The 16,031-nt window shown below is 39.8% G+C and overlaps 1 protein-coding gene across 1 annotated transcript in view; it reads left to right on the top strand.

Annotated features, from left to right (window-relative positions):
* The window catches only part of LOC106656585 (aromatic-L-amino-acid decarboxylase-like), a 30,020-nt gene extending 17,469 nt beyond the window's left edge, over window positions 1-12,551 (top strand). Inside the window, exon 3 of the mRNA XM_023462915.1 lies at window positions 11,061-12,551. Coding sequence (XP_023318683.1) covers window positions 11,061-12,551 — 1,491 coding nt within the window. The remainder of the gene's footprint in view (window positions 1-11,060) is intronic.
* The last annotated feature ends 3,480 nt before the right edge of the window (window positions 12,552-16,031 follow it).

Here is a 16,031-nt window from a genome sequence, read left to right on the forward strand (position 1 = left end):
CTTACAGCGCTTGAAACTTGGTATGTTCGAGGCGTCAAGTCGACGCCGTCATATAACGACTAGTGACGGAGCGTTTCACCTACATTGCTCCCCCCCAATGGGTTCGACGGGGTCGCACACACGACAAAAAAACGTGTATGAAACGCATTACAATTATACTGACGCGTTTACATTGTAAAAGGCGCACTGCAGCTAAAAAATTGTACATGTATGAAACAAAATATAATTATACGCACTTAGTGCAACATTAGGTAAATGAAAACAGCGTTAAAATATAAACACGCTCTGGAAATCTAATAAAAATATTTACACTTCTTAATGCGAAGCTGCCCAAGTACATATTATATGATTGCGTTAACAATAGATAACACTTTTTATTTTTTAAGTTTAGAATAAGCACGCAGGCTTAATACATTTTACATCGTCAATGCTTCTTAATTGAAGCTTAAAATAATTATGGGTTTACATATGCTGTTTTAAATGCAGTAAAAAAAATAACAATTTTGATTTATTTTTAATTAATAATACGGACACGTTGGAATTTCAACGTTTAAGATTACAACTGCTACGCAGTTAAATAAAAATGTATACTTGTGTTTATGAATTACTGTTGCATGAACACACATTTTGACATACTCATACTTTAATATTATGATTCTCGAGAGAGAGTGTCGATAATACCGTCACGCGATAACTCAATCTCTTTATTTTTATTTTTATCTTTATTTTCTTTATCTTTATTTTTAATTCGGCGTTCCAAAGGAAACCGCACCGCGACTTTACATTTTATAAATTTGTAAACGAAGTCATTAACATACGTCAAATGCTCGATGCAATTTAAGTCTAGCAACTTAGTTTTGCCTTTGCCCAAATGATTCTCTACACGTAATTCTCTAAATGAGAGAAAGACAAGAGACTGTAACGAGACCGCCAAATATTGCGAGTAGCTTATTTTGAGCGATTCAATTACACATAATTCTGAAAAATCAACGTAATCGACGAGCGGTACACCCGACAGGTCAAGCATTTTGACATTACTTATATTCAAAACTATACTTGGGATAAACTTGGCAATGTGTGTATTATTGGATAAATCCACCTCCTTGAGAGTCAAATTGCTAGTCAAATTAATAAACTGACAGTCGAATGGGCGCTCATCGACCCGCTGGTCATAAGAGATCGCTAAACTTTCGACATATGCGTTATCGCTCACGATTGCCTCAAGCAGCAGCAGCATAGCCTCGGGTTGACTATTTACAAGGAAGCTGCATTTGTAAAATTTTACGTGTTTGACAATCAAATTGTTTCTTAAAAAATCAATAATTGGTCGACAAGCGATCTCGCGACAATCGTTCAGAGTCAAGGACTCGACTCTCGCCGCAGACTCACGCAAAAAATCTCCTTGGAGATGACGATTGCCGAAAACGCGAAGCTGTCTCGCCCGTATCCGCGAAAACGCCGCGCTCAGCACATGACTCGACTCGCCGACGATCAATTCGTCGATCAAAAAGGTTCTAGCTACTAAATCAATAAGCTGACTGTTTAGCATCAGGCCAGATAAGTCCATGCGCTTTAATTGATACGGTAACACACTCGAGGGTGCGTTCAAAGTTTTAATAGCAGCACTCGCCTCGCGAATCAAGCCACGATCGGAGAAAATTATCTCTTTCGGTTGGTAGCGGACAATGTAGTCTTTCACCATCTGCCTCGCGTTCTGCCTAATAAAACCCGACGAAGCGTCTACTCTCCTTTTCATAAGGAGTGTTACAAAATTCTTGTTACGGCATAAGAGCCACGCATTTGCGATGTCATCGCACGATAAAAATCTGCTTAGATACTCGGCTAAGTCGTAATTTTCAGCTAGTTTGACTAGTAATGCGTCGACGTCTAAAACCTGCGTCGCCTGCACGATGCTCGGGATAATTGCCGAAGGCAAAATGGGCTTTAAAATGGGCTGGACCGCGATAAATTTCTCGTCGTCCTGGAGCAAAGCCGAGTACTTCATCCAGGCGACTTTTTTAAGAATTGCGATGAGTTGAAGTCTGCACGAGAGCGCGAGTGTAGAGCACGCGACTTTAGCTGTCGTAGAGTGTGCAGCTGACTTGACTGCAGTCAAGCTACACGTGTGAATCCCGGCGTCACGCAACATTTGAAGTATGCGATCAGAACGCATGTGACAGTGGATATTATATAATTTTAGCAACTTAACGGGTTCGCTTTCAACGACCTATGCCAGCGCTCGATTAAGCCATTCGCGCTTGGATTATAGGGGGTAGTCCGCTGTCTTTTAATACCGAAAACGCGCAATAATTCAGTGAAAACGTGCGATTCAAATTGTTTGCCCTGATCCGAAGTTAACTCGCGAGCCACAGTGGGCGCTTTCGTGTCGGTCAAAGGTACGGCCTCGGGCCATCTCGTATACCTGTCCATCATCGTAAGTAAAAAACAAAAACCGCCGCAAGTCGGCAAGGGTCCGACGATGTCGATGTGTACATGGTCGAAGCGAGCGTCGGAAACATCAAAATGTAACGGCACAGGTTTAGTGTGGCGCCCGACTTTGCTTATTTGGCAGCCAATGCACGACTTGCAACGCGACGCTATAAACCTATCTATATTTGGCCACACATACCGTGATTTAATACGACCTTTCATTGCTCTCGCGCTGTCGTGAGAAATTGCATGCAACGACTCAAAAACCTCGTCTCTGAGCTCGGCCGGCACGTAGGGTCTTGAACCTTTTCCGCGTTGTTAACAATATATTTCAATTTTATCAGGGCCAATGGGGATTTTACGTAACTTTAAAACATGATCAGGGTCCTCGAGGATGCTTTTAGCTAAGCTAAAAACAAGAAAAAGTTTAACTAATTTTTTCCATGACAAAGATACATCTAGGGGGAAAAAGTTACTGAGAAAAAGTTCTTGAAATTGTTTAAAAAACACTCCTGAATTTTTTCAGAATTTTTCGAATAATTTTGGATTTTTTGAGTTTCATCATTTTCCGAAAATTCAAAAATTTTCTCGAAAAATTCTGAAAAAATTCAGGGTTGTTCTTTGAACAATTCTAAGAACTTTTTCTATATAACTTTTTTTTCCTAGATGCATCCTTGTCATGAAAAAAAATTGGTTTAGCTCATATACGGTCTTTTTTCTACGAAGCGCCATTTTGTTATGAAAAATGTTCAATTTCGATTTTATAAATATTGGGCTTTTCACTTTACATCCCATGGACACCTTTAATGTGCTCGGAACCTATGTATCAAGCCTATTTCTGTTTTAAAATTCGAGTTGATAACGATTTTTTTTTTTTCAATTCGTGTTTTTTTTTGTTTAATTGTTTATAGCTTTTGAACAATAATTTGAAGATAAATTTTGAAACCATATTCGAAAAGGGCATTAAATTTTCCGTTAGAAACATGCACTCGTCAATTTTTAGTAAAATTCGGAATGGTAAAGATATTTGCTTGAAGTTCAGTTAAAAAAAGTGTCCGTCTGGGCGCTAATGGGTTAAGCTCCGAGTCAGAATTTTGCGAGGCGTATAATTTTTGTAAATCTATATGGGACGGGATATTAATGCTATCTAAATGAAAAAATTCGTTCTCAAACCTATCTTGTGAATGCTGCGACTCCTCGATTTCTACTCGCGATAGAGCGTCAGCGACGTCATTAAGCTTTCCCGGCTGATACTCAAAATCAATTTCAAACTGAGCCAAATACAGCAACGGTCTAACGCGACGAGAAGAAGCTTTTTCCTGTGATGCAGTCTGAATGCTAATTAACGGCTTGTGGTCTGTTACCACAGTAAATTTACGGCTTTCAAGGTAATAATGAAAGTATTTTATTGACTCTATGATTGCCGTGAGCTCTCTGTCAAATGTAGAGTATTTCGTTTGCGCTACATTAAATTTTCGTGAAAAGAGGAAGCCAAGCCTGGTCGATCTGTTGCTCGAGAGCACCCCCCATAGCTACATCCGATGCATCGGTAACGACTCGAATCGGCGCGTCAGCTCGTGGAAAAGACAACATCACCGCGTCGCTCAAACTCTGCTTGCATTTGTCGAAAGCCTCGATCGCCTGTGTGTCCCATAAAACCGGGCGCTTGTCATTTTTGCGAGAGTCAGTCAAAAATTTATTTAGCTGCGCTTGCAACTCTGCGGTACGCGGTAGGCTCGTGCGATAAAAATTAATAACTCCAAGGAATCTCCGAAGCTCTTCGATCGTTACCGGACGCGGAAAATCTAAAATGGCTTTAATCTTCTTGTCGATAGGCTTATAACCGTCAGCCGATACGACATATCCTAAAAACTCAACACTTTCGAGGCCAAAAATACACTTGTCTACATTGAGCGGCAACGACGCTTGTCGCAGCCGACTCAAGACGGTCTCGAGATGCTCCTCGTGCTCGCGCCTGGAAGTTGAAGCTATCAGAATATCATCGAGATACACGAAAGTAAAATCTAAATCGTGCAACGCTGCGTCAAGGTAACGTTGAAATGTTTGCGCAGCGTTACGGAGGCCGAATGTCATAACTCTATATTCAAATAAACCAAAAGGCGTAATAACAGCTGTTTTCGGGGCATCGTCGGGACTGACCGGAATCTGATTAAATGCCTTTTTTAAGTCCAACGTCGAAAAAATTGATTTACCGGACAATGAAACAGAAAAGTCTAAAAGCCGCGGTATAGGATAAGCGTCAAATTTTGTTACCGAATTTAGACGGCGATAATCGCCACAAATACGTCACGTATTATCTTTTTTCTTACCTTATGAATGGGACTAACCCAAGGGCTTGATGAAGGCTTGATCATACCGGCTTTATACAGTTGGGAAAACTGTTCTTTGGCTGCGGCCAATTTTGGCGGAGCTAATCTGCGGGCCTTGCATGAAATAGGTTTACCCTCTGTTTCAATATAATGAAACACATTTGTGTCAGACATGGGCTTGGGTGAAGAAAGTCCTGTGACTTCGGGAAATTTGTTGAGAATGTGGGCGAAGTCTGAGTCAAAATCGATCACAGACATGCTGCAAATTGCAAGCTTATCCCTATTAATACGCGAAACGAATCCGCGGGCCACGACCGAGCCTGATGCGTCCATCAGACATTTACACTTCAAGTCGGGCAATAAATGAAATTCTTTTAATAAATCACCCCCGAAAATTGGGTAGGGGACGTCTGCTACTACGAAAGTCCATAAAAGAGACAATTTTTTGGAGAATTTGACATTTAACTGTTTTTTACCAAACACTTGAATAGGCAGCTGATTGGCTGCGGTAATGCCAAAAGTGACGGGTCTCGACTCCCAATCACTTGGCCTAGGAATAACTGAAATTTCGGCGCCCGAATACAACATAAAAATTAATTTCGTATTCACGTCCTCGATATGTAGACAAATTATATCATCCGACGTAGAAGTCTCCGTTTCTACGAAGGAGTCGAGGGGTTTTTTGAAGACGAAGAACTGGTAGAACTCGAGCTGCCGTCGCTCGGACCACCTTTATCGCGCTTATGTGAATTATTTTTATTTTTACCGTCCTGCTTCCATGGGCAGACTCCAGGCTCTGCGCATTTATGCGCGTCTTTACCGAATTTGTAGTGAAAATAGCATAATTTCTTGCGCCCGCCACTACGACTGTCACGCTGACTCTGGCTACGGCCAGAATTACGCCTATCTCGATTTCGTCCGTTACGATATGAAGCTAAACTATCTAAAACTTGATCGAGCTTCTGCTCTAAATTAAGGATACGCACATCATCGTCGCGTCGCACAGGATTTTGAACAATACTATCGATGCCGTACGAGGCTCTACTGTCCGCGTCGCGCCTAAAAGATGCGTAAATTCGATCAGCTTTTCTTACGTTACTCGATTCGTTTTCTTGATTTATGACATCGTCTAAATGAACGCCAATATTTGCCGGGATCGTCTCGCGCCAGATACGTAAAATCGTATCTCTACCTAAAATACTACCCGCGCTTGAAATTAAATGCTCTAAAAATTCCGATGGCAAACGCGTACCCATATTAACGTTACTCAAAATATTCTTAAGATTTTCTGAATCGCTGACAGTGAATTTACGCACTAACGCGTCTTTTAACTTTTCGTACCTGTCACCGGCCGACGCTGAATCGATAGCAGCAGACGCAGTCGCGATCAAGTCCTCGTCCAAATTACTAATCGCGCACCTGTATTTATCCGCGTCATCAACAATATTCTTAGCAACAAAGTGCTCCTCTAAAGTATCAAACCAAATACGCGGCGCGCTTCTCCAAAACGAGCGAATTCTGATCTCTGGTTTCTGCGGAGTGCGCAGAGCACCCGATAACAATGCTAACTGCTCGACCGCGGAGGGTCCTTGCCGCATCGCGTCATCGCTTGTAAAATGCTCAGCAAATAAAGCTTCGACACGAGAGATCATGTCCTCTCTAAATCTATCAAGGTCCTCGCTAGATACGGTGGTCTGCGTGGCGTCTGCCATGGTTGCAAAATTACCGGTCTCTGACACCGTCTCACTATGAACCGTGATCGGACTACTGCCGCTACGCAAATTATATGGCGCTGGCTTGACAGGTGATCGACCCAATCCCATTAAAAAATCGAAAAATAAAAAATTCTAAAGCAAGAGAAATTTTAATCCCAAAAAACAAAAATCGATACGGACGAACACGCTCGAGGTAGGTGGCGAACCAGCGCAAAAAATCAAAACGTCAATTCAAAAATATTGAATGCTATGCAATTGCATAAAATGAACGACGAAATTCTCACGGGCACGGTACGAGACAGCAACACGTAAATCGACTCGAAAAAATATCAAACAACTCATCAAGAGTTATTCACCACGATGGCACTCGTGAAATAAATGTACAAAATACCAAAATTCAATCGCGTTTACGCGAAAAGTCTCTAATGAAAAATATCGGGCCGCGAGCAACAGGTCAACTAATTTTATAAAAATCAAACGAATCGCAGTATCGGCGAGCACATCACCATGATCTCACACACGTCGACCTAATGGTACACACCTTAATTAATTAATATGAGAGACGAGTCAGGCAATACAACCTTGTAGAGGCTTTATGCCAAGATTCGAATTTTTATCAAAAAACTACGTTATGTTCACAAACTGACATTACGGTAAACGATACTCTAGTGTACAATGACGACTTGCCATGAAGTCGAAACTTCAAAAAGGCGAGAAGCTGCACTGAGGATTTCGAATGCAGCATGTCATCAAAAAAGAAAAAAACAAATTATTTAAAGTGCCTGACTCACACTCTCGCACGAATGTATGTTCATGCATCAGCAATCTTATAACTAGCATGTACGTATGTCATATAATATTAGAAAATATAAATAAACATTGTATGTGGGAACGGTGAACCATTCAATTTCATTACTCTTATATTGGCTCGACGTGAGCACACAAGAAAAAACGCACAAGTACCTTGTTGCTGACTCGATGCAATGAAAGCAGTCTGCTACGCAGCCTCTGACAGGCTTGGTTATGTTGATCAGCGCACGTGAAGCAGGGAGAGACGGCTCAAAATCCACGACGCTCGATTCGCACGCTGCTGCCGTGCTGCTGTCGATGTCGTAGCTGCGCTGCTTCGCTGTTGTTACGTCACGCTGCTATGTTGCCGCGCTGCCGCCGCGCCGCCGCCGATGTCACGCTGCTACCGTCGCGCTGTTGCCGATGTCACGCTGCTACGCTGCTGCGCTGCTGCCGCGCCGCTGACGATGTCACGCTGCTACGCTGCTACCGTCGCGCTGTTGCCGAGTCGTCGCCGCCACCGCAGCGCTGCCGATGTCACGCTGCTACGCTGCCACCGTCGCGCCGTTGCCGATGTCGTCGCCGCTACCGCCGCGCCGCCGATGCGACGTTGCTCTATTGGCGCGATGTTGCTCCGCTGCTGCGATGCCGCTCGACGGCCGCTGATGAGGCCGGAAAACGGAAGTCGGGGCAAGATGGCGGTTGCCGCGTCGCAAAAACGCGGGATATGACCCGTTCGCCGCTCGCGCGCCTGACGACGCCGAGCCAACGGCCGATGAAAATGGCGGCCTCGATGCCGCGACGACGAAACTGTCGTTGAGCGGTTGCCGCTCCGATGTTGGAAGAAGCTAGCGCCGATCCACGTCTCGATGTCGAAAGCGGCCGTTGAAATGCGTCTCGTCGTTGCTGCTGCTCCGAAGCTGCGTGTCACGTGCCGTTAGAAAAAGGCTGCGATGTATAAAGATGGCGGCAATGGTGGTGCAAAATTTTCGTCGCTCGGCGGGAAAGCAGCCTCTGCATAAAATTCGGTTTTCGCCGTAATTCACGTGTCCAGCAAAATTTCGTTGAGATCGGAGCGCGTCGTCGCCGCGACGAGATGAAAACTTAACCCGTTGAAAATGCCAAGAAGTGTACCTCAAAATTTTTCGGCTGACTCGCCAACCGCCAACACAGCTTACTTTGCCAAGGTCGCGATCCTCTGCTTCGCAGCTGCCTCGCCGAAGGTTTTCTCGGTTAGCCTCCGTCCCCGTCTACGTGTTCGTAGTTTCTTCAGGTAGCCTCGATGATGATGAGGAGTACCGTCTCGTTGAAGGTGGAGAGTGCTGGGCGAGATGTAGGTAGCCCGCGATGAAAAAACTCACACACTTCGTCACTTTAGGTAATCGGAGCAAAAACTCTTCTCCGAGTACCGAACGTCGCAGGTCACCAGTGTAAGTTCTTGTCGTTGGTCGCTCTATCTGGGTACTCACACAAACCAGACAGGCGGTTACAGAGATAGAGGAGAGAAGGGCGGTTAAATGAATAGGCCGAATTTGAGTGCTTAGTTGGGCTTGTATTGTTGGGTTTCGGAGCTCGCTGTGAAGCGACCAGCTCGGGCGACTGCTCTGAATGATCTGAGCTACAGTGTTGTGCGATACGCGCTTACGGCGCTTTAAACTTGGTATGTTCGAGGCGTCAAGTCGACGCCGTCATATAATGGCTAGTGACGGAGCGTTTCCCCTACAGAACCATTCTCCTTGCCCGTCGCTTAATCTCCACAGTCTTCTGAGAACTAATCTGCGTATAGGTATGCAGGGAATGTTTTATTGAAATGTTTCATCATCATTGATATTAAAATTTTTCTATGATCGCTTCTGTGATTACCTTAACAATTTTTGAAGATTACCCATGTACCATGGTCCATCTAATATTTCTTGTTACAACTTTTTATCGGATTTATGAGAAAAAATTGATTCTCAATATTTGTAGCATTCATCATGACATTTTGGGGAAATAGAATGTTATATGTTTTATAAACTGTATTCTCTTTATAGCTATACGTATTAGTCCCCAGAAAACTGTGGAGATTTTGGCGACGAGCAAGGAGAATGGCTCCATCAAGACATGAAACATATGGAGCAGCAATATCAAGGTAGATAGGATTTGCGGTGATGGTTGGATGAACGCAAACGACAACCATTACGCCGATCGTTTGAAGTATAAAAGATGCGTTACGAAAACACAAGACAAAAAACGCATGCATAATTAAAAATATTTTCTAAATATTTTTCTTTCTTGTATTAATTTTTCATTGAAATGAACTCAAAGGTGACTTCATATCTGTCATCTGACTTCAGATTTAAATTCAGTATCCTTAAAAACCTATGAATGAGAATTTTCAGATTTTTTTAAGTTTTTTTCATGATCTGATTTTAAAATGACCTTCAAATGACCTTTACATGGCCGGATACAGTCAAAATGACCTCTGATTCAGATTGAGCGACCCTCAACACATAAGTGTGATTTTTTTGGATATTTTTACTGAATTCTTGTAGTTTGACCTTCAAATGATCTTGAAGATGACCTCCTAAAGGCCATCCGACCTCGGATTTGGATTCAGCATCCTAAAAAACCCATGTATGAATTTTTTCAAATTTTTTTCCACTTTTCCATTATTTGACCTTCAAATGACCCCTAAAATGAGCCAATCTTGAAAAACCGACCCCGGATTCGAATTCAGCGACCCCAAAAACATATAGTCCACTAGGTCCGGTGGGTGGATTTGAAATTTTTTTTTGTGTAGCTGTGTAATCGATAATAAAGTCAGTACTTTGCTGTTTCACTTTTCTCCACCATTTCTACGCTGAGCTCTTTGTCATGTGTTTTTATATTGTTTGTAGAAGAGGCTTTTTATCGTTATCTTCTATGGATCAGTATAGTCCAATCAGTAAGAGAAGCAAATTCAATAAAGCTATTCTTATTAAACGGCTAGAATGTTTTATAAACAAATTAAAAGACAAGTTCATCGTTATCCTGGAACCTGACATACCTTCATTCGGGATCAGGACTACTCATCCGCGACCATTAATCCTAGGCGACTATTCATCCTCACTAAAAATTTTATTTTATTTAATTTTTCTCTCGTTTCCTTCGATTTCGGCATTTGTGTGAGTGACTAAATGTGATATAGTGTGATCTCAGCTCACTCCCGAGCAGATTATTTACCTGATTGATATTATTTCCGTGTGTATGTGTTTGTGTGAGAGTATCAACATTATATTATGTCTTATTTAAGCTCATACGCCCGAGCAGCTCATTTACCTGTACTTGCTTTTATTACTGTACGCTCATTCATGCTCTGTGATTCTGTGCAGTAATGTTGTTATATAGCGTAACTATGGTGTTGAAATTTGTTTTAAGCCAACAAATTGCTCGTTTTTGATTCTTGTTATCGTGATGATATAACATAATAAATCGTGTTATATATTTTCTTAATTTGTTTACATAAGATTTATTAATAATTATTCTCAATTGTTTTTTTGAGACGATTTGTCTTCAGGATGAGTTGTCCCGGATGAATTGTCATGATGAGTTGTCTAAAGGATGAAATGTCGGTAACCCCCTTCATTCACTTTACATTTAAATATTTACAGCCATCTTTTGTTTATCAGAGACTGAATTTCGTTAAAATAATCACTTGAATTTACTTTATAAAGTTACTTTGATATGCAATATACGTTGTTGTCTACATAATAGTTTGGTGCTTTCAAAATAAATTTATATGAATTTAATTAAAATTAATATTTCTTGTTCACAGGTGACTCATTGGCAACACTCGGGCTTTCACGCTTATTTTCCATCAGGGAATTCTTTTCCTTCGATTCTTGCAGATATGCTTTCGGATGCAATAGGTTGCATAGGATTTTCATGGGCATCTTCTCCAGCATGTACAGAGCTTGAAAGTATTGTTTTAGACTGGTATGCAAAAGCTTTGAATCTACCTTCGATTTTTTTATCAGATTTCAAAGAAGATTCAGTTGATGTTTGTAAAGGTGGTGGCGTAATCCAAGGTTCTGCGAGTGAATGCATTTTAGTAACCATGTTAGCTGCTCGAAGTCAAGCACTTCAAATGTTAAGAAATGAAAATCCAACTGCATCAGATGCTCACTTTTTATCTCGACTTGTAGCCTATTGCTCAACAGAATCACATTCATGTGTTGAAAAAGCTGCAATGATATGTTTGGTAAAACTCCGTATTTTAAATGCAGATGATCAAAGCTCATTGAGAGGACATACCCTTGAAACAGCTATACTGGAAGATCTAAGCAAAGGATTAATACCTTTTTATGTTTCAACAACTTTGGGGACAACGGGTTGTTGTGCTTTTGATAAATTGATCGAAATTGGACCCGTGGTGAAAAGATTTCCTGGAACATGGCTGCACGTTGATGGAGCCTATGCTGGAAACTCTTTTATTTGCCCAGAACTGCGATATTTGATGGATGGTATCGAATTTGCAGATTCATTTAACACTAACCCTAATAAATGGTTACTTGTTAACTTTGATTGTTCGTGTTTATGGGTTCGAAATCGCCTTAAACTTACTCATGCTTTAGCTGTAGACCCTTTATATTTACAACATGCTAATTCAGCAGAATCAATTGACTATCGACACTGGGGAATTCCTTTAAGTCGACGCTTTCGTGCTCTTAAATTATGGTTTGTTTTGAGATCTTATGGAATTTGTGGTTTGCAAAAGTATATAAGAAACCATATTATGTTAGCAAAACAATTTGAAAACAAACTTCGTTCTGACAACCGATTTGAAATTCTAAGTACAGTTTATGCAGGTCTTGTTTGCTTTCGTCTAAAAGATAGCGATGAAATCAATCAAGATCTCTTAGCAAACATTAATGCTTCTGGGAAATTGCATATGATTCCGGCCAGAGTAAAAGGTAAATATGCCCTTCGATTTTGTGTGGTTCATGAAAATGCAAATGAATATGAAATCAACCGGGCTTTGCAAGTCATTTCGGATCATGCAAATGAGTTATATATTTCATTTTCCGAAATAAATCATAACAAGGATCAACAAAACCCATTACATAAAAATCCAAACAGCCCCATGACCTTAGATAAAAAGCTTGTTCGTAAATTTAGTTTTACTCGAAGTGTCACGCGTGACACATACAAAAGATCTCGATCAAAAACTAGTTTACACGATGGAGCCACTCCTATTACTGTAGTTGAAGACCTTCGTCAGCAGGTTGATCTTATAGAAGAAGATGTTTTTTGCGATAGCCGATGAAGCAAAATTAAATATTCAAATGTATAATTGCAAATTACGATTGATCAACAAATTTTTTGTTGATAAATGATCAAAATATCATTGTCATTTGCGAATTATAATATTAATTTAATGTACAACATTTTACTTAGCAACAATGAGAAAAATAGTTTGTAAGAAATGATATAAATAAATAATGTTTTAAAAAAATATTATCGATTAATGTAACGTGAAATAATTTTATTCCTATGTAACAATATCTGTATTTTGAATTTTTGAAATTATTTATTTATTATTTATTTAAGTATACAAAATATGTCTTCGATGTCTAGGTACCTATTGACGGTCTGAACGTATGACGGTAAAAACGTCAAAATTAGTACAAAAAATGTAGATTAAACTTAAGTTTGCCAAATTATTTCTGAAACAAATATGGAAAAGTGCAATGTTTTTATTTTCTGAAAGTAATCACTTTGAAGTAAGCAAAACCACTGGGGCGATGTTATTAATTAATTCGATTTTAACTCATTGGTGGAACATTATGAAAAAATGGGCAAAACTAGCAAAACATAGTATATTTCTTAACGGGTGCAGCTAGGGTATAACGAGTCTTGTTAAAAACCCATTTCTGCCCCAGTTAATGATACTATTGCTTCCTCATAGAGGAAGTTATACGATAGACTTAAAAATGAAATCTGAAACCAGACGTCGTAGGAAAATTTGAGTTACATATTTGGAAACTACATTGAATTACCAACAAATTTTTTCAGACAAAAGTCTAAAATTAGCGGCAAAGTGGCGTTTTTTAGGTTAGAGTGGGAAAAGTCATTTCGAATGCGTGAGAAAATTGTTTAAGATTGGATTAAACTCTTGTAAGAGACAGAAAATATCATTTGTACGTGCCTATATTGCGCATATTTTCTTTTTGTATAGATTGTTCTTTCTATTACACTTTCCTTTTTGAAAATGGCCTGCAGGGGGCTAGAGCCCGTGCGCCGGAAGAGATTACTACTATACCTCCCACCCTACTGTCTCGCATTTGCCCAGACCCGAAGATCTGTGGGGCAAGGGAAACCTGAGGGTATACGTAGTGCATATGCACTACACCCTCCTTCTCCATCCTCCAGGAAAAAACCCGCCCCGAGACAGGCGGAGCACATAGGTTCTCATCCAGCTAAATGACAATCAGAAAAATCCAATTGTGCTCACTAGGATTTGAACCCACGGCTCCTCGAGCAGCCTTTGTTTCTGTAGCTAGCACGCTATAACCACTGAGCCAACGACCGCTCTCGATTGAACTATAAAATTGTTAGCTTGCACGAATACTTGACGTAACTTATTTAATTCATATCATAGACATCTAATAGATTATAATTAAAAATGTAAAATTAACAATTTCAAAATTTTAAAAAAAATTTCAAAATTAGGTAATTAGATGCCGAAAGTACAAAAGCAGATTGTCAAACTTGCTTTACTTAATAATACTTTCGAAAAAAAGAATTATCTTTAAAAAAAGTAAAGTATAGAGAGAAAAGAGTTATTGAAATTTTTGATTTATAAAATTGAAATAATTGTTTTACAGTAAAATTATCTTTGACTCATAGAAAAATTCTTCGTACAAGTTCACAATTAAAGAAATTTTGTGATGTTACATTTATATAATATGGAAATCCATCGGCTGTATGTGAACCATTAATGTTCCATTCAACTTCAATATTTTTTCCATTAAAATTGATTTAAAGTGGACAACCTTGCAATCTTTTGTCCCCAATGTTGTTAACATGCTTACTTACTTCATGAATGCCACTGTATAGTTTTAAATTGAATTAGAAAATATTAGAGTTCAAATTAAATGAGTGTAAGGATTAGTGGAAAGAAAAGGTCAAAGAATAACTTTCTTTACACTCAGTGGATATGATTTCAACACAAAGCTAAACTTTATTGTAATGCCAAAGAAGTAAAAAGGTTAAATGCAAGATGCACTCATATCAAAGTATGTATTGTGAATGAACGCACTGATTGTGCCTGCAAAAAGGCCCTCTAACACTCCCTCCCTGTTTTGCATTTCTCATTCACTTATCGGCGCCTGAAAGAGAAACAAAAAAAACAAAGAAATGGAAAATTTCATTAATCAAAATATATATAAACAACGTGTATTCTACTTTGAAAAATCTAAAATTCTAGTTCATTTAAGATTTTATTTTTAAGATATTCATGTGTTTGAGTTGAGAGAGGTTTCGTCATTATACCAGCTTCATTCCTTTTCATATTAACCGAGCCTAATATACGTTTTTCTTCCATTGCGCAATTCTTCACGTAAACCCCGTGTGTTTCTGCCATGTGCTTCTTAACTTCTGTTCTCTCACACTCCTCTAGGAATGCAATTATGCAGTTCAGGGGATCATCAAAGTTTTTCAGCTTATGCGAGCCATCCATTTGAGTGCAGTCTAGCTCAGACTTATTATCGCACCAAATCCGGGCTGGAAATTTCGTTTTTCCTAGTATATCTCGAATTGCCTAAACTAATGATATCAGTTCTTTGGCTGATTCAGTACATTATAACGGAAAGTTGATCCGTAGTGTCACATTACGCGAATATGATTACAAAAAGTAATAAAAGGTAAATTGAGTACTCCCGCGTAATGTAACAATTGATTGTCGCACACGTGTTCGGGAATATAAAAAAATGTGTGAGAAATACTAGGCATGGTAATTTTTCTGTAACATCAATCTGATATCAAAGAAACTTTAGTCCGCGCCATGAACCAAGAGTATAACATGCATTCACGCTGGAATAAAAATCAACTAAGTAAATATAGTAATGGAGATGCGGCCATGTGGCCAGCTGATTAAATAAGCTGATCATATGGAACGTTCATAAATTCTAATAAAGATATCCTTTTTACCTTTCTCATTCACATTGACCAGAATACTCGGTAATAAACGACGCTATCGTACAGCACGAGTTTACGATCAAACATTGTCGGTTACGATCCATATGCAGTCTGAGGGGTCACGTGTTCGGAATTTATCTCATTTCTTTTGATAAATTTAGAATTAGGAAGGAACGGGTGAGAAGTTAGATGGTGAAAGGGAATGAACCTCATTGATATAAATAGGCCGCGCTTCCGAGGAATCGGCCTTGTTACCTAGAGTCAGCCGACCCGTACACAGCTCGTGTAAGTGTCGATACATTAAAATCCTACGAAAATCTAAGTCAAGCTCTAGAATCATCTTTGAAAAGTTAAAGTGCGAATAGTTTGTGAGAAGTAAATTCATTGCTATTTACGCGAGGCGTTCAAGTGATTCAACTCCTCTGAAGATCATTTTGGTTCTCCATCGTCCGGGGCAGCGTACGAGAGGGACATCACCGAGCTAAGAGGAGGCCAGTAAAACGTGTGTGTGTGTGTGATAAAATCAAGTACGAATAAATCAATGTGAGTCTTTTAAAAATTATATAACTTTGTCAACATATCATTATTTCAAATAAACTCCTAACCA

This window comes from Trichogramma pretiosum, unplaced genomic scaffold, assembly GCF_000599845.2.
Source record: "Trichogramma pretiosum strain Unisexual culture from Peru unplaced genomic scaffold, Tpre_2.0 scaffold108, whole genome shotgun sequence".
NCBI classification, from domain to species: domain Eukaryota; kingdom Metazoa; phylum Arthropoda; class Insecta; order Hymenoptera; family Trichogrammatidae; genus Trichogramma; species Trichogramma pretiosum.